The following is a 25404-nucleotide window of genomic DNA, read 5'->3' on the forward strand; positions in this document are numbered from 1 at the left end:
TCCAAAGGCAAATCAGAGATATAACATGCAAGGTAGAAGTAATGGCAACATGTATGGCAGTCAGAGTGGCTTGAACGTAAGTTATCATTGTCTGTCTGTCATTCTGTATGTCTGTCTGTATGTATCTCATCATTCATTATGTTCTATCCATGGTACCATTTGTTAGTCTTGGCTCTTTGCTAGTGTTTCTTTTTCTTAGCTTATTACGTCTATTTTTCGAAGCAGATGTGATTTCTCTGTTCTTGAATTTAGATTTCATTTTACTAGTTGCTTCAGTTTGGTAGAATTTTGGTGATTTAAAGAATCGTTTAATGAAGATAAAAACTGCTGATTAATTTTAATGATATCTATACTCTGTTTTGATAACAGTCTTCTGTTTTGTGTAATAAAAAAGGAGGAAAGAGAGAAGTCGGCTCGATTAACAAAATAAATTCTTTGGGAAAATCAAAATATTATTTATTTATGTATTTTGATAGATTTACACTATAATTTTCGATTTTGTAACGTACTTTTCCAAATTTTACTAAGTCTTTTCCATAGTTGTCTTCTTAATTAAGGTAACCGAACTTAGTTATAAAATGTCTTCCCTGTTGATATTAGCAAATATTCAGACCATACGTTTAACACTTTTGAAGAACAGTAAGCTTCTTTACAGGAAATAACCATCTCTATTAGATGTCAAATAGAAAAACAAACATACTCTGATATATAAAAAGAAATCATTAATTCAATCAATTTCTCTCTAGACAAACTTAACAGTAGCGACACCAACGCAAGATCGCAAGCAAATGACGACTACAAACCTAGCTGCGTCCACTACAGAGACGGTCGGCAATGAGATATTCGATGCGGAGTGCTTGAAACTCATTAATGAGTACTTTTACGGTGTTAGGTAAGTGATCGACTACTTTAGAAGAAGGAAATTGTTATCGAATTCAGTCACGTATAATAATATTTATAAAATAGCTCGAATCTTATCGATTTTGAAAATTACTAGCTCTCGAGATTCAATGTTTTCTTCTACATTCTATATTATTTATTGTCCACTTCTAAATAGAAAGCATTTTTTTTCAGACAAGTTTATTAAATAGTCTTTTACTAACCCAATTATTTCAGCCTATAAAATACTCTAAAATCTCTATAAAAAATCTATAATATAAATTTATAATAATAAAAATCTATAAATATTTTTTTTTCCAGAATTTTCCCCGGTCAAGATCCAACTCACGTATACATAGGCTGGGTGACAACACAATACCACTTGCACTCGAAGGACTTTAACCAGAACAAAGTTACTAAATCAAGTGTTATTATTACTGATGACTATGATAGGGTTATTGAAAGGTAAGGCATTTTCATTTCCCACTCCCACTCCCATTCCCATTCCCACGCCCACTCCCACGCCCAGTCGCTTAATACATTTTAATTTTGAGTACTTTTTTACAATAAATAAATCACTGGTCACGGGTGGCTAAGTTTGTCAAGCGTCCGCCCCGAATTGGCGTGAAAGGATGCGGGTTCGAGTCCCGCCTCGTGATCAAATTTTTTCTATTCTTTATAAATTTATATAAATAAAATTTTCAGTGTAAACCGCCAATCATGTTACGTAGTTCGAGCAGATGAACTATATAACGAAGTAATGGCTGAAGCTACAGCCAAAGGAGCATCTCAAGGAATGTTCATCGGATGCTCTGTGGATACTTCCACTGGGACGGTCGCTTTTACTTGTGAAGGAAAGGATACGAGCTTTAAGTTTAAGGTTTGTGTTAATAAAATGGTGTAAAATTTATTATTGATAATTGAAAAATGCAGTTAAATTTTTTCACAAAAAAGTAAGTACTATCTACAATCAGAGCTAGATATAAAATGTATGTTTTAAAAAAATGACTGTGCACTTGTCTAATTACCTCATTAGACAAGTGCACAGTCATTTTTTAATGTACTCTTCAATAACGCAAAAGAACACGTGGACATAGATTTTCAATTAAAATATAAACTTTTTTCTATAACAAAGCAAGCATAGGAGCAGATCAAAAGCTTTCATTTACTTACAGATGGAGCCAGAAACAAAGCTCTTCCCAGCAATTTTCGTAGAAGCAACATCAAAGGAAATTCTTCAAATAGAATTGGGCAGATCTTCCACAAGTTTACCATTAAGTGCCGCGGTATTACCGACAAGTGACAAACACGTGATACCGCAGTTCCCGCCGAGGCTTAAAGTGCAATGCTTGAAACCACATCAATGGGCTAGAGTAAGTATTTTACCATTTTCATATGTTAGAAATAGCAACGGACATAGTGGTCCTTGTGGAACACCAGTACCTTAAGTTGAACCTTTACATACATTGAACAGTAAAGGACCTAGCATAGATCCTTCTGGGACACCAGAAGCTAAATTAACTCGATTCATGCTATTTCATGTTTTTTATACTATTCACACATTGTAATTCATTGATCTTTGCTCATATTGAATGTTATAAATTAAAGAAACAATATGTTAATTTATGTTCTCATAACTTTAATTTTTAAGCTATTGCATAGCTTCTATCGCTGGCCTTGAGCGCGGGGACCGAATCGAGAAATTCCGTAACGAAAAAACCTCACGCACCCCACTCCTTGGGGCGGAGGTGTGGCTTGAAGGCATAGCATGCAATAGCGCAACCGCCCCACTCCCCGAGTGACACACGTCGTTTTTTTTATATTTTGCAGGTACCAAATCAATCCCTTCAAGTTCATGCACTAAAACTGTCAGACATTCGTGGTTGGTCGATGTTGTGTGAAGATGCAGTGTCTATGTTAGCTTTACATATTCCAGGTATGTGTTGTTTTGACGTGAAACTTCTTTAGGTGCGTTTAATTAAAAGTTTAAGGTCGCGTCATGGCAATACCGTCACGTCATGGAGTAAGGCGACGATTTTGGTCTTTTATCTCGGCAAAGAAGTTTCACTTCTGATACGTGTATTCGGCACACACGTTCTTTTTTTATTCAGTAGTAAAACTGCATTTTCTTCATCATGTTTAAAAATAAAATAAAAAATAAATTAAAGTAAATGACACAATTTCTTTTAAATCTGTATGTACTCCAAATAAAAGATTATCCTAAGTTTTTACAATGGACAAAGTTCTTAATGATGTATAATTTCTAATATTTTTATATTTACGTCATATTATGTCTATTACAGAGGAAGATCGTTGTATAGATATTCTGGAATTGATAGAAATGGACAAACTACTAAGTTTCCACTCTCACACTCTGACGTTGTACGCTGCTCTGTGCTATCAAAGTAATTACAGGTATGAGAGGGTTTTCTATCAAAATATTTTTTTTTCTAAGTTTTCATATTGTTTACATATTTTGTTATCCTTCATTTTTTTATCCCAGTGGAGATAGAGCGAACAAATTTAATGAACCAGAAATCATATTTGTATTATCATTTGTAACGATTTCCGAAGTAATCAGTTTTAAAGATTTCTATTTTTATACCTTCTAAGCGTTTAACTGTTTTTTGTCATAATTACGGACAGCCGTAACACTGTTTGCATTTATACATTGAGTAAATAATTATTATATTTTCATTATTTTCCATATAGACCAACAGTTGATCAATTTTGATAATTTTAAGCAAGAATTTGGCTGAAAACTTTGTGTATCTAGCAACATATTGTCAGTTATTCCTCAACATATAGATTTAACTTTGTTGCTAAAGATATATTTACTTAAAATATTATTACAGAGCGGCCCACGCACTATGCCAACATGTGGACCAAAAACAACTATTATACGCGATCCAATCACAATACATGTCTGGTCCGTTACGTCAAGGTTTCTACGATCTACTCATTGCGTTGCACTTGGAATCACACGCTACTACTATGTGAGTATCTGTTATATAAACGTTATCGGTATCGGTATCAATACCGGTATCAAATCCAGTGACATTTCTTACAGGTATCTTTGATTACAGTTCCGTATCGGTATGAGTAACGTTACCGATATCAGTATTGTTGATAGTCACTTAGTAAACAATATCATAATATTAGTGTAGTTAATTATACACATTTTATTCTTGCCGTTGCTAATTTAGTTATTGGTATATTTTCTAATATCACATTTAGTATTTTTTATGTTATTAATACCGTTTTTACTATTACTGTTCCTAAGGTCGTTATGATCACTGTTATTCGTAGCTAGTATAATCTTAATATATATAAATCTCGTGTCACAATGTTTGTCTTCAATGGACTCCTAAACCACATGACCGATTATAATAAAATTCGCACACCATGTGCACTTCGATCCAACTTGAGAGATAGGATAGTTTAAATTTCAAATCGTTTTAGAGAAAGCGGGCGAAGCCGCGGGCGGTAAGCTATACTGTTATAAAAATTGGTATTGCTACCTTTAATATCGTTATTACCCTTAGAGCATTAAATTAATGTTCTAAGTTATAACCATTGTTATAATAATACTTTCCGACTCTATGTCTTATTTATTATTCTTCATCTACTCTTATTATTTCTGCAGCAAATTTACTTTTAATAACTGCCTAATTATATTTTCTCCAACTATTCAACTAATATTTTAAATGAAACTTATGTAACAGGGAGGCATGTAAGAACGAATTCGTAATTCCCCTGGGTCCAGAACTAAAAGCACTGTATGAAGATCCAGAAATGTGTCACAGTCTACGGTCGCTACAAACTGAAAGTGTTAGACCGCAAATGAATATGACTAATATTGCGTAAGTATTGGAATTTTTATATTTTTGTAGATCTATTAAGTTAGAAACCATAATCAGTTTTAAGTGCGATTTCAATCTAAACTGCCAGTAGTTTTTAATTTGTAGTTACGTAAGATCATAGAAATAAATAATTTTAGAAATATTTATGACTGTAGCTAAGGTAGTTGCTGAAATGAACCTCTATCTGAACCAGTATTAAAATCGATTGTTTTACGAAACTTTTTTGATAATGATTATTATTAAAGAAAATTATCATTACATAAATTCAATTTTTGCTCTTGCTTTGTCTATTTGCTACTAATGTCCCTGATAGCCTATTTAAGACATATGACATTTTCCATCTATGTTCTAATGTTAACTGACAGATAAAGCTAAACAGAACCTATTCAGAAGCCCAAACCGGAAATTAATATACTTACGTTTTTATACTTTTTAGTGAAAACATATCGGACATAAGCAATCTATATTCTCCATACTTCCCGCTTGAAGTTGTGAGATCCTTCGTGATGCAGGCACTCGCTGAGGCCGTGGAAACTAATCAGGTTTGTGTTTTATTTTTTACTAGCTGTGCCCCGTGGTTTTACCCGCATTGATCCACTCCTGATGGTCTTGGCGTGATGATATAAAGCCTAGCCTTCCTCGATAAATTATCCAACACCAAAATAATTTTTCAAATCGGACCAGTAGATTCTTGAGATTAGCGCGTTCAAACAAACAAACTCTTTAGCTTTATTAGCATAGATTTATCTAGGCAAGCTATAATTAATATCACGCTGCTAGCAAGGATGATGCAGCAATGATCAATGTTGCAAAAACATGAAAATTGCTCTTTACAAAAATTCCATGTTTTTCTGATTTTGGAATTTTCTTGTAGGTTCACAACCGAGATCCTGTTGGAGGAAGCAACGAAAATCTGTTCTTGTGAGTATTACATTTTATTGTATAATAATTCATGAATTATGGTTAAACGTGGCGTTTGAACGCGGCATTTACACGCATCAGTTAAACGCGGCGTTTGTAATCGTTTAATTATTTAATTAAAATAATAAATATTAATTGTTTTTAACACGGTTAAATACAGCTCATAAAAGCAGCGTTTACACGTGATCGTTTAATGGAATGTTTACACGCAACGATTAAATAAATAATTAATATTTCAGGACAATTTTCACACACGGCACGATCTTATCCCAAACTAAGCTTTCGCTGGTGTTATGGAAACCTGCAGATGGCTGATAAACATACATATATAATTTTAAATAAATTCTTATATAGATAATTAACACCCAGACACAGAGCAGACACCTATGTTCATCACACAAATATTTGCCCCGATGGGAAATCGAACCCACGACCTTTGGCTTGGAAGGCAGGGCCACTACCAACCAAGCCAACCGGTCAGTACGCGTAAACTGCGTTTATTTAAACGCAGCGTTTACACTCGGCATTTTCACATCGATCGAATATATTATGTGCTTATTGTGACACATTTGATTCTTATCTTGATATTTAATCTTAGCTCACTCTTACGTCATTTTAATACTTTAATTTTTAATCCTTTTTTCAGACCTCTTATAAAGCTAGTGGATAGGCTGCTTCTCGTGGGAATGATGAGGGACGAAGATGTAGAGAAACTGCTCATCATGATCAACCCTGAGACATGGGATCCCACTTTTGATAAAGGTATATTGGAAAATAATATATTTATTTAGTACGACATTATATTTGAAGCTAAGCGCGGTTACTTCTTTTGTTACAGTTATTTTATTAGTTTACTAGCTGCGCTCCGCGGTTTCACCCGCGTGGCTCTGCTCCTGTTGATCTTAGCGTGATGATATACATAATATAGCCTATAGCCTTCCTCGATAAATGGGCTATCTAACACCGAAAAAATTTTTCTAGAAAACATTCCGAAAAAATTCTTCAGTACTTCCTGAGATTAGCGCGTTAAAACAAACAAACAAACTCTTCAGCTTTATAATATTAGTATAGATTTTGGAATAACTTTTTTATAGTATTTTACTGCAAATGAGGTTATAAATCAGTTGTAAAATGTATTGAAATATTTATTAATGTTATTAGACTACCAAAACAGTAGGTACTTCTTATTGTATTGTAACTTTTTTGATAAAGTATTCAAAATTTTCAAAAAATTCGAAAAATATTCATAGATAGTTGAAAATTCTAATAATATACACTAATATTATAAAGAGGAAAACTTTGTTTATTTGTTTGTTTGATTGATTGTAATGAATAGGCTCATAAACTACTGGACCGATTTTGATGAAATTTGGCACAGTGTACAATATGTACCACGGGCGAAGCCGGGGCGGACCGCTAGTAATTTATAAAATACAACCAATACATTTTTTATATTTATTTACTTACACAAAAACATCAGATTTACTTATCACTCATTATTTAATCCTTATTTTTTTCCTATAAAACTTGCAGAAGGCAAAGACGAGCACAGAAAGGGTTTGCTCCACATGAAAATGGCGGAAGGTGCCAAACTGCAAATGTGCTATTTGCTCCAACACTTAAACGATATTCAGTTACGACATCGAGTGGAATCCATTATTGCGTTTGCGCATGATTTTGTTGGCGATTTACAGTCGGATCAGTTGAGGTAAGGAAAATTGAGAAGATAATTAAATTTACATAATATGAAAATGTTGAGTAGAAGATAATATAACTCTTTTCTGGGCTGGAAAAATCCTTATCTGATGAACCATTACTTATCTTAGTCTTAAATTGGTTAAAATTAACAGTTAATTCGAAAACATGGTACCTACTATTGCAAATCACGAGAAAAAGATGGGTATTTAATTTAAAAAAAATGTTTGCGTGTACGAGTGTACACACGTAAGAAGTGAAACTTCTTTATGACCTTATTCTTCAAAAAATAATTTACTATATATGCAACTTTACAGAAATACGTCGAATCACGCGTGGTAGGGATAAGAAAAAGATGGCGCGTAACGGAAAAATGTCACGCGTAACGAAAAAATGTTATACTAAATTTTTTTCCAACCCCGATAAAGAAGTTTCACTTCAAAATTACAGGCATCAATTTAGCAATCCCAATTTTCAGATGTATTGTTTCAAATAACTAACCTCGAGTCTTTAAAATTAATATGACCCATACTATAAAAATATCGTAGGAGCTCAAACAACGATATTTTCTTATAACTAACCTTTTTAATTGGCGTAACCTAATTAGGACACCTAATTCTTTTTATTTTTCAGGCGTTACACAGAAATTAAGCAGTCAGATCTGCCAAGTGCAGTGGCTGCTAAGAAAACGAGAGAATTTCGTTGTCCGCCTAGAGAACAAATGAACGCTATACTTAGTAAGTATAACATATAGATTTGATGATAATAAGTATAATTGTTTTAGGGCCGATTTTTCAATGCCCAGATAAACAGCTAGATAGACTTTATTCTTCAGTTAACAAAATATTCAATTTTTCAATAGACGAATAGGACTTATCTATCGAATAACTACGTTATTTGAGGAATAAATCTATCTGCTGCTCCAACGGCCAGATAGCGTGCTATTCGACGATTAGACGTTTGAGTTGACAACTGACGCGTCAAATTTGGGATATTTTCGTATGTAACATAGAGCGTAGAATTTTTACAATAAAGCCTCTTTCTATAAAATAATTATCAATTAAAATCATATTGAAATTGATGTTTTTGATAGTACCTACTGATGATCATGCCATTGAAAATTTGCCGGACGCTGCCTTTATGTCGTTTCCATCGTAAAATATATAAATTTTAACACAAATTTAATCAAAACTTTACTCGAATCAAAACAATAATCAACAATCATAGAACACAAGATAAACTTAAAATGCACTCCTGACGTGAGTCATAATGACGGTTGTTGACATATTGCAAGTTGACTCTATCCCGCTCTAACCTGACTAATTTAATATGTTTGTTTCGCCACTCCAAGAGCAGAGCTGCCAATATGGAAATATTTGGTCAGATAGTTATTCATCAAATAAATCACGATTGAAAAATAGGCGAGCCGTTATGAGTTAGATAAGCAATTGAATAAGGGCCGATTTTTCAATGCCCAGATAAACAGCTATATAGACTTTATTCTTCAGTTAACAAAATATTCAATTTTTCAATAGACGAATAGGACTTATCTATCGAATAACTACGTTATTTGAGGAATAAATCTATCTGCTGCTCCAACGGCCAGATAGCGTGCTATTCGACGATTAGACGTTTGAGTTGACAACTGACGCGTCAAATTTGGGATATTTTCGTATGTAATATCATAGAGCGTAGAATTTTTACAATAAAGCCTCTTTCTATAAAATAATTATCAATTAAAATCATATTGAAATTGATGTTTTTGATAGTACCTACTGATGATCATGCCATTGAAAATTTGCCGGACGCTGCCGTTATGTCGTTTCCATCGTAAAATATATAAATTTTAACACAAATTTAATCAAAACTCTTTACTCGAATCAAAACAATAATCAACAATCATAGAACACAAGATAAACTTAAAATGCACTCCTGACGTGAGACATAATGACGGTTGTTGACATATTGCAAGTTGACTCTATCCCGCTCTAACCTGACTAATTTAATATGTTTGTTTCGCCACTCCAAGAGCAGAGCTGCCAATATGGAAATATTTGGTCAGATAGTTATTCATCAAATAAATCACGATTGAAAAATAGGCGAGCCGTTATGAGTTAGATAAGCAATTGAATAAATCTATTCGAGGGGTAGTTATTAGACTGTTTATCTGGGCATTGAAAAATCGGCCCTAAATCTATTCAAGGGGTAGTTATCAGACTGTTTATATGGGCATTGAAAAATCGGCCCTTAATAAGTAAGTATAAAATATAAATATATCAGAAAAATTTATTGACGTGTACCAATATAAATATTTCAGGACAATTTTCACACACGGCACGATCTGATCCCATACTAAGCTTTCGCTTGTGTTATGGAAACCAGATGGCTGATAAACATACATATATAATTTTAAATAAATACTTATATAGATAACTAATACCCACACACAGAGCAAACATCTATGTTCATCACACAAATATTTGCCCCGGGTGGGGATCGAACCCACGACCTCTGGCTTGGAAGGCAAGGTCACTACCAACCAAGCCAACCAGCCAGTCAATCATCTACCATCAATATTATCGTCAACTGCATCTAAACACGTATCTGTATCAGTCGCTGTAACTGTCAGAGCCTAAGTTAAAAGTCCTAAATCAAAATTCAAAAATCAAATCAACTCCTAAAACAAATTCAAATCAACACAGGCTTCAAGCACTTAGAAGAAGAGGACCCTGAGAACTGTCCGTGTGGAGAAGAATTAATAGCACGTATGAACGAATTCCACGATGCACTCATGAGTCATGTTTCTTTGGGCGCTTTGCAAGAACCGGATGGTGATGTGAGTAATTTAATTATATGTATTTTGTCTTTAAATTCCTAAAGGTGACCTAAAAAAAGTGTCAGAAGTGAAACTTCTTCGGCAAGATTCAAAGATACCAAAATCGTCGCCTTACTCCATGACGTGGCGGTATTGCCATGATGGGATCTTGAAATTTTACTCTCAACACGCCTAAAGAAGTTTCATTGCTGAGGAGATAAGTCTGTTTTGGCTCAATTGTTTATTCTTGGTGTTTATGTGTCCTGCAAAGATATATCTATTTTTGCAAATGAAGACATTATTAATTGAATTTAAGAGATCAACATTAACATTAACAACATTTATTATGTTATATTAATACAAAGAAAGAAATAATAATATATTAATATACGTTTTATATTGCGTTTTATAAACAAAAACATACAATTATAACTAAATCAAAAGCTAAATTTCAGCAGTCATCAGAACCAGAAATAAAGAGAGGAGCATTTGGAAAACTGTACAACATCATCAATACTGTTAAAGAATTGGAAGAGGAACCAAAGGTAAACTTAATTTTAATAAAATTTAAAAAAAATATTAATGGTGTTTCGTTAAAAACTAAAGAAATAAGTCTACTTATAATTGATAATAATATTATAACGTTACATACCTACATAAAATTTCATCCGTATTCTAACTTTTTGTGACTAATAAAGATGAAAATGAAATAAATAATCTTAACTGATCTAACATTTAAATTCATATCAATAAAGCAGTGATTAATAAAAAATAACACATTCACAAAAACTAAACTTTAATTACAGGAAGAAACAGAAAATGTTGTTGAAGAGGTAATAGTAGATGAGAGAATAATAGAGTCCTCTAACTTAACAAAGTTCCAAAGTCTTTTAAGATCAGACGTTATAACGTTTGATATTGATGAACCTTATATTATTAATATCGTCAGGTTCAATAATATATGTCGCTTATATGAATTAATAACATAATGCTAAGAATAAATTATTTCGTTTGAAGCCATCTTTACCTCAAAGTAAAGTAAGCAAGGAAATAAGAAAGTGTTCAACGATCCTTTTCTAAATTTTAGAAATATATGACTTCGGAACTTTTACACCCGCTAATTCGCACTTTGTGCTGATTTTTCTTTTAGAATTTAGTCATACTGAAACCTAAGCACACTTAAAATTTACAGTGTGTTTTATTTCTACACCATAGAAATGAGACAAAAACGTACCTACTATACAATTGCGATATTCTTAGAATTCGTATATTTATACGAGCTTCGTCAACCCTATTAAAACTAACCTAACACAAGAAGTACTAATATAGCCATACCTTGAAAATGTATTCAGAATACATTGCTCGTTTTGTAAGAACACTGAAATGAGCACAATTTTAACACCCACATTAGCAATCAATGAACTCTAACTTATTATTAAAGAAAATAAACTTACAGGCGCTTGTAGAGGAACCAAGGAAAACGCCAGAAGAGAAATTCCGCAAAGTGTTGATACAGACGATAGTTAATTGGGCGGAGGAATCGCAGATCGAAACTCCTAAGCTTGTGAGGGAAATGTTTAGGTTTGTATTATTGTAATTATTATAAGACAAGAAAAAGATTTTTTGAGAAATGTGCATTTAAATAATAATGATTGTTATTGTGACAAATTCGGGGATGAAAGGATTTTAGCTTGCATTGTCCAGTTTATTGACAGGAAAGTGTATAAAAAACTTTCGGCTTCTTCTATTTAACTTCAAACCGATAGAACAAAATTATAATTTACTTTATATGGGTGAATTTAAAAAAATAGTTTAATACTTTAATCCTAGACAAAATATCTTAATTCTCAATTTAGACTCCTACTCATACATCAGTATCTTCAGAAATATTTTGGACAAGCTAAACCAAATCATTCCAATTTGTGAAAAAAATTTGTCTACTTAATCAAATTTCTTACTAAATTTACTATAAACCTAACTCAATACGAAATTACCACTTTTCCAGTCTGCTAGTCCGTCAATACGACGCAGTAGGAGAACTAATCAGAGCTCTAGAAAAGACATACGTCATCAATGCCAAAACAAAACTAGATGTAGCAGAGATGTGGGTCGGACTTAGCCAGATTCGAGCGTTGCTGCCAGTACAGATGAGCCAGGAGGAAGAGGAATTGATGAGGAAGAGGCTGTGGTAAGTGGAATTAGAGATAGTGAAAATATTAAAGAGAAACTAAACGAAAATTGTACCTATATTACAAATCTTGTATGTGAATATTTTTGGATAAGTTATTCTATATTTTCATTTATAAAGTGCATAATATTCCTCTAGTTCTCGATATGAAATAGATGATTTTGAAAACAAGAAATTGTAAAATATTCTAGAAATAATAAAACTTCATTGTATTTGATTTCATGAGATATATTTTGATTGCAGGAAACTTGTCAACAACCACACGTTCTTCCAGCATCCAGATTTAATTCGGTAAGTTACATTAATATTTACTTAAGTGGTGACTTCATCGTAAAATTTATTGCTATTTCAAGTTGCTAATATTAAGAACACTCTAGATTCTAATGTTAAAGATAATACAGAGAAGTTCAAACTCAGTTTATTTGTTTAAAATAGTGCTATACATGCTAGTAATACATGCTATAAAGAATCCTATTACTTACTTCTAGAACTAAATTAAGCTTTACATAAATTTCAAATGTTGTATTTTTATAAATTGTTTGTAATGGATAACACATTAGGTATTTGTAAGCTTTCTGAGCTCGTACAATTTTTGTTAAACGAACTCTTGAGCAATGAAAAATACAACCATTAAAATAAAATCTCTTAAATATAAATTTATAAAGAATAGAAAAAATTCGATCACTCAGCGGGACTCGAACCCGCATCCTTTCGCGCCATTCCGGGGCGGATGCCTGACCAACTCGGCCACTCGTGAGCCTCAAGTGGCTGAGTTTGTTAAATTTATATTTATAAAGCACTAGATTTCCGCCCGCGGCTTCGCCCGCGTTTGCAAAGGAAAACCCGCATAGTTCCCGTTCCCGTGGGATTTCCGGGATAAAAACTATCCCATGTGTTAATCCAAGTTACCCTCTATATGTGTGCTAAATTTCATTGTAATCGGTTCAGTAGTTTTTACGTGAAAGAGTAACAAACATCCATACATCCATACCATCCTTACAAACTTTCGCATTTATAATATATTATATTAGATTTGAATGCCATAAAACCAAAAATATAAATTCAATAAAATCTCTTAAAACAAAGGGTGCTCCGTGTCCACGAGAACGTAATGGCGGTAATGATGAACACGCTCGGGCGGCGCGCGCAGGCGCAGTCCGACGCGCCCGCCGCCTCGCCGCCCACGCCCGAGGATAAGGAGAAGGTATACACACATACAGACAGACAGAGTGATGTATCACTCTGATCTGTTTCTATCTATACTTTACTGTAGTAAAGTATCTGTTTCTATCTATCTATACTTTACTACAGTAAAGTATAGATAGAAACAGACGCAAATACTTTGACAAATAGACAATAAAAAAATCAAATTTTCCTATACTTATGCATAATTTATTTTACCACAACTTTCAAGTATTATTTTTCAATTTTTAATTCGTGTTTTCATCCATTACTATTCGTCATTTTGCGTATAGTTTCATACAAAATTTATTTATTGAATTTGCGCCAAGTCGCGTTCTAGCATACATTCCTTACCAATTAGGGTTGCCTGGAAAAGATTGCTTTTGAGGAATAAGGCCGCCTTTTAGTATGTATGTGCCGTGTGTTTTCATTGTACCTTATTATAGTATAGCTTATTTATGTTTGGTATATTATGTACAATAAAGAAAAAATAAATAAATAACTTGTCCTTTCATTCATCAGATGCTCTAATATAGCATATATGAAAATATTATTTTCATATAACAAACGACTTCTCAATTTAACACGTGTTCTCACTCAGGACACCTCCCACGAGATGGTGGTAGCGTGCTGCCGTTTCCTCTGCTACTTCTGTCGCACGGGCCGGCAGAACCAGAAGGCGATGTTCGACCACTTCGACTTCCTGCTGGAGAACTCCAACATCCTGCTGTCCAGACCCTCGCTCAGAGGATCCACTCCATTGGATGTGGCGTACTCCAGCTTGATGGAGAACACGGAACTTGCGTTGGCTTTGAGGTTAGTAGACTTGTAAAGCAACTCCAACATCCTGCTGTCAAACAAAACCTTTCTCTTGAATCATTCTTGACAGACCGGTTGGCTTGCTGCCTTCCAACCCAGAGGTCGTGGGTTCGATCCCCACCCGGGGCAAATATTTGTGTGATGAACATAGATGTTTGCTCTGTGTCTGGGTGTTAATTATCTATATAAGTATTTATTAAAATTATATATGTATGTTTATCAGCCATCTGGTTTCCATAACACAAGCGAAAGCTTAATATGAAATCAGATTGTGCCGTGTATGAAAATTGTCCTGAAATATTTATTTATTTATTTATTCTCTGTCTATTAAAAAAGAGCGTTGTGTAAGAAGTAAAACTTCTTTGGCGAGTTTCAAAGATACTAAAATCGTCGCCCTGCTCTATGACGTGACGGTATCGCCATGACGTGACTTGAAATTTTACTGTCATCACGCCTAAAGAAGTTTCACTTCAAAAATAAAAATAATACCTAAGTAATCAAAATTGTTAAAATTAATTTTCCCAATTTCAGAGAGCACTATCTAGAAAAGATAGCTGTGTATTTATCTCGTTGTGGGCTTCAAAGTAACTCGGAGTTAATTGAAAAGGGCTATCCAGATTTAGGTTGGGATCCCGTGGAAGGTGAAAGATATCTGGACTTCTTGAGATTCTGCGTTTGGGTAATTTTTTTGAATATAATTATTAATTATGATGCTACTAGATTTCCGCCCGCGGCTTCGCCCGCGTTTGCAAAGGAAAACCCGCATAGTTCCCGTTCCCGAGGGATTTCCGGGATAAAAACTATCCTATGTGTTAATCCAAGTTACCCTCTATATGTGTGCTAAATTTCATTGTAATCGGTTCAGTAGTTTTTACGTGAAAGAGTAACAAACATCCATACATCCATTCATCCATACATCCATACATCCATACAAACTTTCGCATTTATAATATTAGTATGAACTCAGCCTTACAGGACGTCGCTAGTTGGGGTGACGCTAATCTGGTAGAGTTTAACGCGAAAAAAACACAAGCGTGTTTTTTCACTGCCAAACGGACTTCTCTCCATCTAACTCCATCTTTCTGTGATGTACCGATCTCATTAACTGACAGCCTCGATCTACTTGGTGTATCGATTTCTGCAAGTCTCAATTTCGGACAATTCATCGAGTCCAAAGCCCATATAGCAGCCAAAAAACTTGGAATACTTGCTAAAGTGAGACATTACTTCACACCGGAACAGCTTTTAAAACTGTATCAAGCCCAAGTTCGGTCGTGTGTGGAGTATTGTAGTCATCTTTGGGCGGGTTCCGCCAAAACTCACCTTGGAGCTTTGGACTCCATCGAGAGGCGAGCTTGCAGAATTATTGCCGATCCCTCGTTGATTCGTCGTAACCTCCAAAGTCTGGATCACCGCCGACAAGTTGCATGTCTGTCGGTCTTCTATAGAATACATTTTGGTGAATGTGCATCTGAACTCCACCACCTTATTCCACCTTCTCCATTTCTTTATCGGACATCTAGGCGTGGAATGGAACTCCATCCCTTCGCAGTCGATATACCGCACACACGCACTCAGCGTTATGCGAATTCATTTTTCATTCGAACTGCGAAGGTGTGGAATTCTCTTCCATCGTCGGTATTCCCGGACCATTATAATCTGCAGCTCTTCAAGTCTAGAGTGAATAGGCTTCTTCTAGGCAGGCGTGCTCCTTCATAGATCACATCACCGCTTTACATCAGGCGGGATAGTGGTCAAACGCCTGCCTATGATGTATAAAAAAAAAAAAAAAAAAAAAAATAGTAGGATAATATCTTAATGATACTTTGTTCTTAACAACCGAACAAATTCAGTCAAAAGGATAATGTTTTTAATCGACTATTGGTTGAATTCTTATAAATATTCATTCAATAGTGATTAACATATACTTTTATCCATCACTTGTCATTTTACGTGTGCACGTTGAAAGTACACTTTAAGCTAATTGTCATTTTATAAGTGTATTTCGTGGAAATAACGTGTCCACGAAATACACTTAGTATTTCGTGGACACGTTATTTCATTGATTTTACATGTACATATTTTAACCTTCAAATATTAGCAGTCATTTCATAATCATACATTTACTGACTGACTTTGAAACTTATAGGTAAACGGTGAAAGCGTAGAAGAAAACGCCAATCTAGTAATTCGTCTCCTAATCCGTCGTCCTGAATGTCTTGGACCAGCTTTACGTGGTGAAGGAGAAGGTCTTCTTAAAGCGATAGTGGATGCTAATAAAATGAGTGAAAGAATTGCTGATAGACGGAAACTAAGAGATCTGGAAGCGGAGGGAGATGTTAGTGTAAGTAGCTTTTGAAAAGGGGATAGAAAATTTGGGGAAAAGAGTAGGAGGTAAAATATAGGGAAACAGATTAGGGAATACAAGTATATTGGAAAAAGTGTAGGGGATAGAAAAAATAGGGAAATAGGGTAGAAAAGATGCTTATTTAGTTATGGATCGATCCGAATGTTTTGGACCAGCACTGTTTGGTGATGAAGACTTAAGTTAGTTAAGTTATGGCACATTATTATAAATGAAAATTCGCAATACCAGATCAATCTGTATATAAAAAATACATAACTCAAAAACGTAACTTAAACATATGAATATCAAGCAATCCCCGCTTATATTATGAAAAATCACATACATTCACATGATTAGACTTCCAAAACACCACCAAAAAATTAAACTAACCCAACTACCCTCAAAACCGACATATTTCCCTAACCATCCATAAATACACTTTTTTATTACCAAAACGATATACTAAAATCCAATGAAGTCCCAATTTCAGTTCAGTCATCCGCTTCCCGAATCAGAAGAAGACGAAGACTATATAGATACAGGAGCGGCCATTTTGAATTTCTATTGCACACTTGTTGATTTGTTGGGAAGATGTGCGCCTGATGCTGCTGTTATTGCTCTTGTGAGTATATCTATTAATTCTAATGCTGATACTTATGCTAAAGTTAATAGTCATAGTAATACAGATACTACTACCGATAAAGTTACCAATACTAATACACATTGAATTAAAAAGAAGAAAGACTTTATTGTTTGTTGTGATTATTCCCGTCTTTCCAATAGAGGACTGGGCAAACGGCTAGTTTTCTTATTAAGCTATTGCATAGCTTCTATCGCGGGCCTTGAGCGCGGGGACCGAATCGAGAAATTCCGTAACGAAAAAACCTCACGCTCCCCACTCCGACGGGCGGAGGTGTGGCTTGAAGGCATAGCATGCAATAGCGCAACCGCCCCACTCCCCGAGTGACACACGTCTTTTTTTATATTTATATTTCAATAAAGAAGATATAACTTTGCCATGACTTGCAACAACAGATAAACGACACGCACACTTTGTACTATTTGTTCAAACAATTTTAACAATAAAAAAATTCAACTATTTCAGGGTAAAAACGAATCTCTTAGAGCTCGTGCTATCCTGCGTTCTCTAGTACCATTAGAAGATCTGCAGGGAGTACTGAGTCTTAGGTTTACGTTGAACAATCCAGCTGCTGGTGAAGAGAGACCTAAATCTGGTAAGAATCGGTTTTAAGTGAAGCTAAATTGATATTAAAAGTTTAATAGAACCAATAAAATATGTGCTTAACAAGTCATATATGACAGAAAATGTGTTAAAGAATTAAAAATCGGTAGCATTTATTTAAGAACTTTCTATATTTAATGCCATAGCTTCAATATCACTAGTTTCAGTCATCTTTTTGCAAATGCTACGAAATAGACCATAATGATTATACATAAAATTTTGGAAAGACAATTGGAACTTCCAAAAAACTCTCTCGAAATTCAAAACAATAAAAAATCGCATTTTTTGAATAATTTATTTATTTATCTTCACAGACATGCCCTCTGGCCTCATCCCTGGACACAAGCAAAGTGTAGGTCTATTCCTTGAAAGAGTCTACGGAATAGAAACACAGGAATTGTTCTATCGGCTTCTGGAAGAGGCTTTCCTGCCTGATTTGAGAGCCGCTACTATGTTGGATAGGGTGAGTTTTTTCATGATATTGGTAATTTTTGTTTTGAAATGGTGTCTTTTTTGTGAATTTGGTGATATTAGAAATTGTATGGATACAAATAGAATTTATGATATGTTCCGTGTAATATTTTAACAGTGTGGTGGTACAAAGATTTGTCTGAATTCATAACTACCTTCATATTTTGAATACTTTTTTATTGTTAATGTTTTTTCTGAAGCTTCTGTAAAATGAATACCTTATCTGAAAATATTCCTTATAATATCTTTTTTCTTACTATCCTTCTCTTAATATCATTAATTTCCTCCAGAACGACGACTGCGAATCCGACATAACGTTAACTTTTATCGATGAAATGTCACCGATTAATTTCTTCAATCATACTATTTAAATTTACCAACAGAACGATCGCTCTTTCTTCTTTATTTGTTACTAGCGGTCTGTCCCGGCTTCACCCGTGGTACATATTTCGCAATAAAAGGTAGCCTATGTTCTTTCTCAGGGTCTAAAGATTGTCTGTGCCAAATGACATCAAAATCGGTTGAGAGGTTTAAGCGGGAAAGCGTAACAGACAGACAGACAGAGTTACTTTCGCATTTATAATATTAGTAGGGATATGTTATGCCTCATTCTTTATATTCTGTAATATATTATCTTCAACATCATAAATTTCCAGAACGACGGCTGCGAATCCGATATGGCGCTATCAATGAACCGCTACATCGGCAACTCGATCCTGCCCTTACTGATCAAACACGCCAACTTCTACAATGAAGCTGAGAATTATGCTAGCTTGTTGGATGCTACGTTGCATACTGTTTATAGGTATTTCAATTAATTACAAGATAATATTATAAAATAAGTATGAAATTTTAATACATCCACCACCAAAATTTATTAAATTCAGTCCAGCTCTTTACTGATTTTATTTTTAATTTTATATTTAATCTAAATAATTAATATCTTTAATTGAACTTTGCCTTATTTCTTGACTTGACTAAAGCTTTCGACTTCGTCGCACATGCACATCTATTATTGAAACTGTATAGACAAAGTATTAGAGAACATACTAATTGTAACTACATATTGAGTATTCTCAAATTTAAGCAACCGTTAGCATTTTGTAGTGAATTGAAGTAAAAGAAAAGCGTCAAATTAAAATTAAACAACAATGGCATTCCACAAGGAAGTGTTTTAGGACCAATATTGTTTGATAAGGCACTCACTATTAGTTTACATCGACCGACGTACAAAGCCTATCCAGCTATACTACATAATATTACATTACTAAAATATGAATAAACTAGCTGTGCCCTGCGGTTGTACCCGCATTGCTCCGCTCCTTTTGGTCTTAACGTGATGATATATAGCCTATAGCCTTCCTCGACAAATGGGCTATCTAACACCGAAAGGTCAAATCGGACCCGAGTAGTTCCTGAGATTAGCGCGTTCAAACAAACAAACTCTTTATCTTTATAGTATAGATTCATAATTATCCACCAGGTTATCCAAAAACCGAATGCTAACAAAGGGCCAACGAGAGGCAGTATCAGATTTCCTCGTAGCTCTAACTGCAGCTATGCAACCGTCCATGTTGTTGAAACTGTTGAGGAAACTCACTGTGGATGTGTCGAGATTGTCGGAATATACTACTGTGGCTTTGAGGGTGAGTTAAATTATTATAAAAAAATATTATGTGACCGCAATTGTATAGAAAAGGAATAGATGCCCAGCATTCTGCCATTTGTCTAGGCCCTTCAGTTTTGATTAATATAAAAAATAAACTTTTTTATTTTACATTTTCATTTTTTATAAAAAATTCTTATAAAACGCATATGCGTTTAGCCATACATAGAGTACAATTAATTCGAGTTATACAATTAAACAAATTTTATATTGAAAATACTACTTTCAACATGAAATTTGTAAATCTTCACTAAAAGTTAAAAGTGTAGGATGAAGTGTATAAGATATGTACTTACAAAGTTTAAGAGTAACAATATAATTTTTATAAGCATGAAAGTACATCTATATAACTGCAGATACCTTATTTAAAAAATATTAAAGTATAAGTAAATAACTAAAATGATTTCAGCTACTAACACTGCACTACGAGCGCTGCGCCAAGTACTACGGCAGCACGGGCGGGCAGGGCGCGTACGGGTCTTCCTCAGATGAAGAGAAACGACTCACTATGATGCTGTTCTCCAACATATTCGACTCACTCAGCAAGATGGACTACGAGCCCGAGCTGTTCGGCAAAGCGCTGCCATGCTTGATCGCTATTGGTGAGATTTTATACAAAAAATAGTGAAAAAATTACAAAAAATTTAGATTTTTTTGCCATTTTGATACTCTTCTCCAACATATTCGACTCGCTCAGCAAGATGGACTCCGAGCTCGTGCTGTTTGGCAAGGCGCTGCCATGCTTGATTGGTGAGATTTTACACGAAAAATTGAGAAAAATGTCAAAAAATGGTGTAAATTGCAAAAAATTTAGATTTTTTGCCATTTTGACATGCTCTTATCCAACATTTTCGACTTCCTCAGCAAATGTACAAAAAATATGCATTTTTTGGGTTGGATATTTAAAAAAATGTACGTTTCGGCTGTGATGATAATTAGATAAATATATAGTTTTACCTGAATAAATTTTGATATAACTTTCAACATTCTATATCCCACTTTGAACAACAACAGTAAAAATACCAAAATATATTAAAAAAAAAATAATATCTCACATTTTGACAAATGTTTTTCCATTGACAGGTTGTGCTCTACCGCCTGACTACTCTTTGGTCAAGAACTACGACGATGAATTCTATGGAAAGGATACTCAAGCTACGGGTATATAATAAACTATAAAATATTTAAATTCGGATATTTTCTTAAAAAATTACTCCTATCTATACTAATATTATAAAGAGGAAAGGTTTGTATGTATGTTTCACGCATAAACTACTGGACCGATTTTGATGAAATTTGGCACAGACAATTTTTAGACCCTGAGAAAGATCCTTTTATTGCGAAATATGTACCACGGGCGAAGCCGGAGCGGACCGCTAGTGTTGGATAAATTGAATGAATGATTTAAAAGGCGAATAATAGAAAAAGCAGAAAATATTTCTTGTTTTTTTGTCTTGGAGGATATCCTTTATACAAATTTTATTTAGGACTATCAAACCGAACTCCGTTTCGCCACCAGAGACATCTTTTCTTTGCCATAAACCTCACGGAGCCCGAGACCTTTCCAACGAATGCAAAACCGTGGAAATTGCTTCGTGAATTCTGGAGTTATAACGTCAGGAAGGAAAACCCGACTTATTTTTATATAGTAGATATCCTACCGTCGGTGTACAAAGTTGCAAAGGACTTTTAGTTTTGCATGCATTAATAACATAAAAAAGAGCGTGCGTGCCGAGCAAGATATCAAAATCGGCGCCCTACTCCATGACGTGACGGTATTGCCTTGAAATTTAACTCTCAAGCGCCTAAAGAAGTTTCACTTCAAAAAATACTAAAAAATGGCGTATGTCACTCGGGGATTGGGGCGGTTGCGCTATTGCATGCTATGCCTTCAAGCCACACCTCCACCCGTCGGAGTGGGGAGCGTGAGGTTTTTTCGTTACGGAACTTCTCGATTCGGTCCGCGCTCAAGGCCCGCGATAGAAGCTATGCAATAGCTTAAAATATATTTTTTGCTACAGAAATATTTTTATTTTTATTATTAAATCCCAACTCAGGTGCAGACAATCCCCAATACGATCCACAACCAATTAACACATCATCTGTGGCTCTGAACAACGATCTCAACACGATCGTTCAGAAATTCTCTGAACATTACCACGATGCTTGGGCTTCTAGGTTAGTATTATATTCTAATTGTGTTAATATTGTGTTCAAAGTTTGTTAATATTGTATTTAAAGTATGTTAATCTAAAATGGCATCCACCCCGGAATGGCGCGAAAGGATGCGGGTTCGAGTCCCGCCTCGTGATCGAATTTTTTCTATTCTTTATAAATTTATAAGTATGTTAATGTTCATACTACCATTAGTATTGTGTTCAAAGTATGTTAATATTAGGTTCAAAGTATATTCATATTGTGTTCAAATGTAATTAATATATATTTTATGTTATTTAGGCACTTAATATAATACTTAATATTAGTTATATTTTTTAGTAAATGCTTTTAAAATGTATCTAAGTCTTATAATAAATGTATGAATAAATTAATTTTACAGGAAAATCGAGAACGGTTGGGTTTACGGTGAATCTTGGTCAGACAGCCAGAAGACACATCCACGACTCAAGCCTTACAACATGCTTAATGATTACGTAAGTTATTTTGTAACTACTTTATAATTTCCCAAAATTAGAAGAACGTATTTTTAGATATTTTTGAATAATTTTGAACTGTTTAGAGTATAGTATCCAAAAAGCAGATATTTTAATTTTGATTTGTGTTGTACGTCTTCAAACAACGAAGATTTTGAATAGTAGTGCTAGAGAAGCATTCTTCTCTAACACATTCATAATTATATTACCATTTCCCTTCGAATCATTGCAAACAAGTATTATAAGATTGAAGTATATTTTGAAAAAAATATTAAATAGAAAATTTCACTTTTAGTTTTCCTCCATATTTCCAAATTGCATTTAATACAAAAAACATCAACTTTGTATTTAACCTTATATAACAACTAACCTTACGCATTAATAACGTTAATACATACTGTTAATTTTCTATTTTCAATAATAAAAGAACAATATTTAATAGACCAGCCATAATTATTCTTCGTTTTTATACAATTAAAAGATGTTCTTTAATGTCTCCTTGTGCACATTTTTCAATCACAATTGAGTCGATACATATCAAACTCCGGTAAGTCCACTCCCCGCCAAAATTGAGATAACAATGGCGCCAATTTTGAATTGTAAAACTAAACCAGTCTGTACTTTTCAAAGTTAGGTAAGTCAATCGTATCTTTATTAAAATAAGGTTTAAAGTTAATATTTTTTTTCAAACTCCGGTATGTCCATCGACAGTGGTTTATCAAACTCAGGTAAGTCCATTTCGACCAATCACAGCGCAGTATGGCACTAAAATGGCTGCCATTTCTCTCAATTTTGTTGAAGCTAACATGTGTGACCAATGCTTAGAAATCGTTTTAATTGATAAATGATGGAAGAAAACAGTTTTACTATAGAGGTGGTGGTTCTAGACAAAGCAAGGAAAAAAACAATACCAAAAGCTAAAACAGACAAGGCTCAGAAAACAGCTAAAAGATAAATGAAACTGACGCACAGCACACGCACAGTAGTTATTTCCAGCCATGAAGCCCAGGGCCGTACTGAGATTTTTTCAACCGTTTTGATTTATTGACCCCTCTCTTTGCCCAGCAGTGGGATGATAAAGGTTAATAATAATAATAATTTGTATCTTTTAATTTACATATTTTATTTTCATGTCCTATACTTACAACGCGACAAACTATCTACCTATTTCCACCACCTCAGTACGTCCCAAAACTGAGTTCTATCAAATCCCTGTAAGTCCATTAGAGATTTTTCAAATTCCTGTAAGTCCAAGACGATGTTTTTCAAAACCCGGTAAGTTTTGCTGGTATTTATCAAACGCCTGTATGTCCAGATTTAAATCTAATTTTGTGGCATAATCATCAAGTAATACATTTCTTTTTCTTCGTAAAAATAATTCTAATGTATTATATTATATCCGTCATAAATTATAAAGCTCCAAACATATTGTTTTTTTAAGTTATTAAAAATACCTCGATTCCCACATTTCTGTTAGAATGGACTTACCGGAGTTTGATATGTATCGACTCAATTATTCTATAAACCTACAATATAAAATTATGAGTTGATAATGAACAACGCAGTATTCATTCATCTCTATGATGTGGTGTTAATTAATTAAATAAATAAATAAATAATTAAACCTTTTAGGAGAAAGAACGTTACAAGGAACCGGTCCGTGAATCACTGAAAGCTCTCCTCGCTATCGGCTGGTCGGTAGAACACTCTGATGTGGACATACCTTCAAACAACCGGTCATCTATGCGAAGACAGTCGAAGAGTGGCATTGTGAGTATTGGATACACACATGCATATACATTATACATACACACACGCGTACATACATGCACATACATGGCTACGTATAAAGGCAGAAAAGTACAAAATAATAATAATGGTAATGTCACTATAAACACACACACACTTGTGACTTTTGTGTGTGTATTTTTGAGTCCAAATCCGTTAAATTATACCAACAAATCCCTAACAAACATCGTATCTGAAAATTTCCGTATATAACTTTTTGTATTTTTCACGCTACAAGGAAGACGGAGCGGTATTTATAACATAACCCTTATGCTATTTTACACCATTTATGTACTTGCATTTCTTTTTTCCCTCACAAATAATAAAAAAGAGTGTGAGCCGAACACACGTATCAGAAGTGAAACTTCTTTGAGATTCAAAGATACCAAAATCGTCCATTACTCCATGACGTGACGGTATTGCCATGACCTTGAAATTTTACTCTCAACGCGCCTGAAGAAGTTTCACTTCAAAAATTAAGACAAATATTTTCACAGTTGTGTTTTCAAAATATTGTTGCCCCTATTCCTACCCTTATTGTAACTAATTTATCTTATTTTATGCAACCAGAGAACCCCAGATGCATTGGTAAGTGCGGTTTATGAGCACAATACTAAACACTAATGTTTGAAGGTTTAGCTTCTATAAAATTATGCCTAAGTTTAGTATAACATCACACAGTAAAGAAAAAAGCTTCAGATTACTATATGGAGTATTGAGCTAAAAGAAATACAACAAATACATAATTTTCCCAGCTTTCAGGAACGATTTAAACGAAAAAGTTTTCAAGTTCTGAAATAGTATGAACCAGAATATGAACGTTAAAGTTCTGAAATAGATGAACCAGAATATGAACGTTATGCATTAAAAATTATT

The 25404-nt window shown here is 34.1% G+C and overlaps 1 protein-coding gene across 1 annotated transcript in view; it reads left to right on the top strand.

Moving 5' to 3' along the window:
• LOC123703719 (ryanodine receptor) overlaps positions 1-25404 on the top strand; it is a 154039-nt gene that overhangs the window by 86046 nt on the left and 42589 nt on the right. Inside the window, 32 exon segments of the mRNA XM_045651812.1 lie at positions 747-892; positions 1201-1344; positions 1585-1759; positions 2055-2252; positions 2710-2815; positions 3183-3294; positions 3735-3875; positions 4605-4742; positions 5179-5284; positions 5617-5663; positions 6310-6425; positions 7197-7371; positions 7992-8095; positions 10061-10194; positions 10629-10718; positions 11630-11754; positions 12179-12361; positions 12605-12652; positions 13448-13565; positions 14145-14359; positions 14894-15041; positions 16512-16706; positions 17188-17331; positions 17815-17944; positions 18267-18415; positions 19080-19228; positions 19907-20069; positions 20499-20691; positions 21173-21250; positions 22147-22267; positions 22647-22740; positions 24373-24510. Coding sequence (XP_045507768.1) covers positions 747-892; positions 1201-1344; positions 1585-1759; positions 2055-2252; positions 2710-2815; positions 3183-3294; positions 3735-3875; positions 4605-4742; positions 5179-5284; positions 5617-5663; positions 6310-6425; positions 7197-7371; positions 7992-8095; positions 10061-10194; positions 10629-10718; positions 11630-11754; positions 12179-12361; positions 12605-12652; positions 13448-13565; positions 14145-14359; positions 14894-15041; positions 16512-16706; positions 17188-17331; positions 17815-17944; positions 18267-18415; positions 19080-19228; positions 19907-20069; positions 20499-20691; positions 21173-21250; positions 22147-22267; positions 22647-22740; positions 24373-24510 — 4323 coding nt within the window.

The sequence above is a fragment of the Colias croceus genome, chromosome 27, assembly GCF_905220415.1.
Source record: "Colias croceus chromosome 27, ilColCroc2.1".
NCBI classification, from domain to species: Eukaryota; Metazoa; Arthropoda; class Insecta; order Lepidoptera; family Pieridae; genus Colias; species Colias croceus.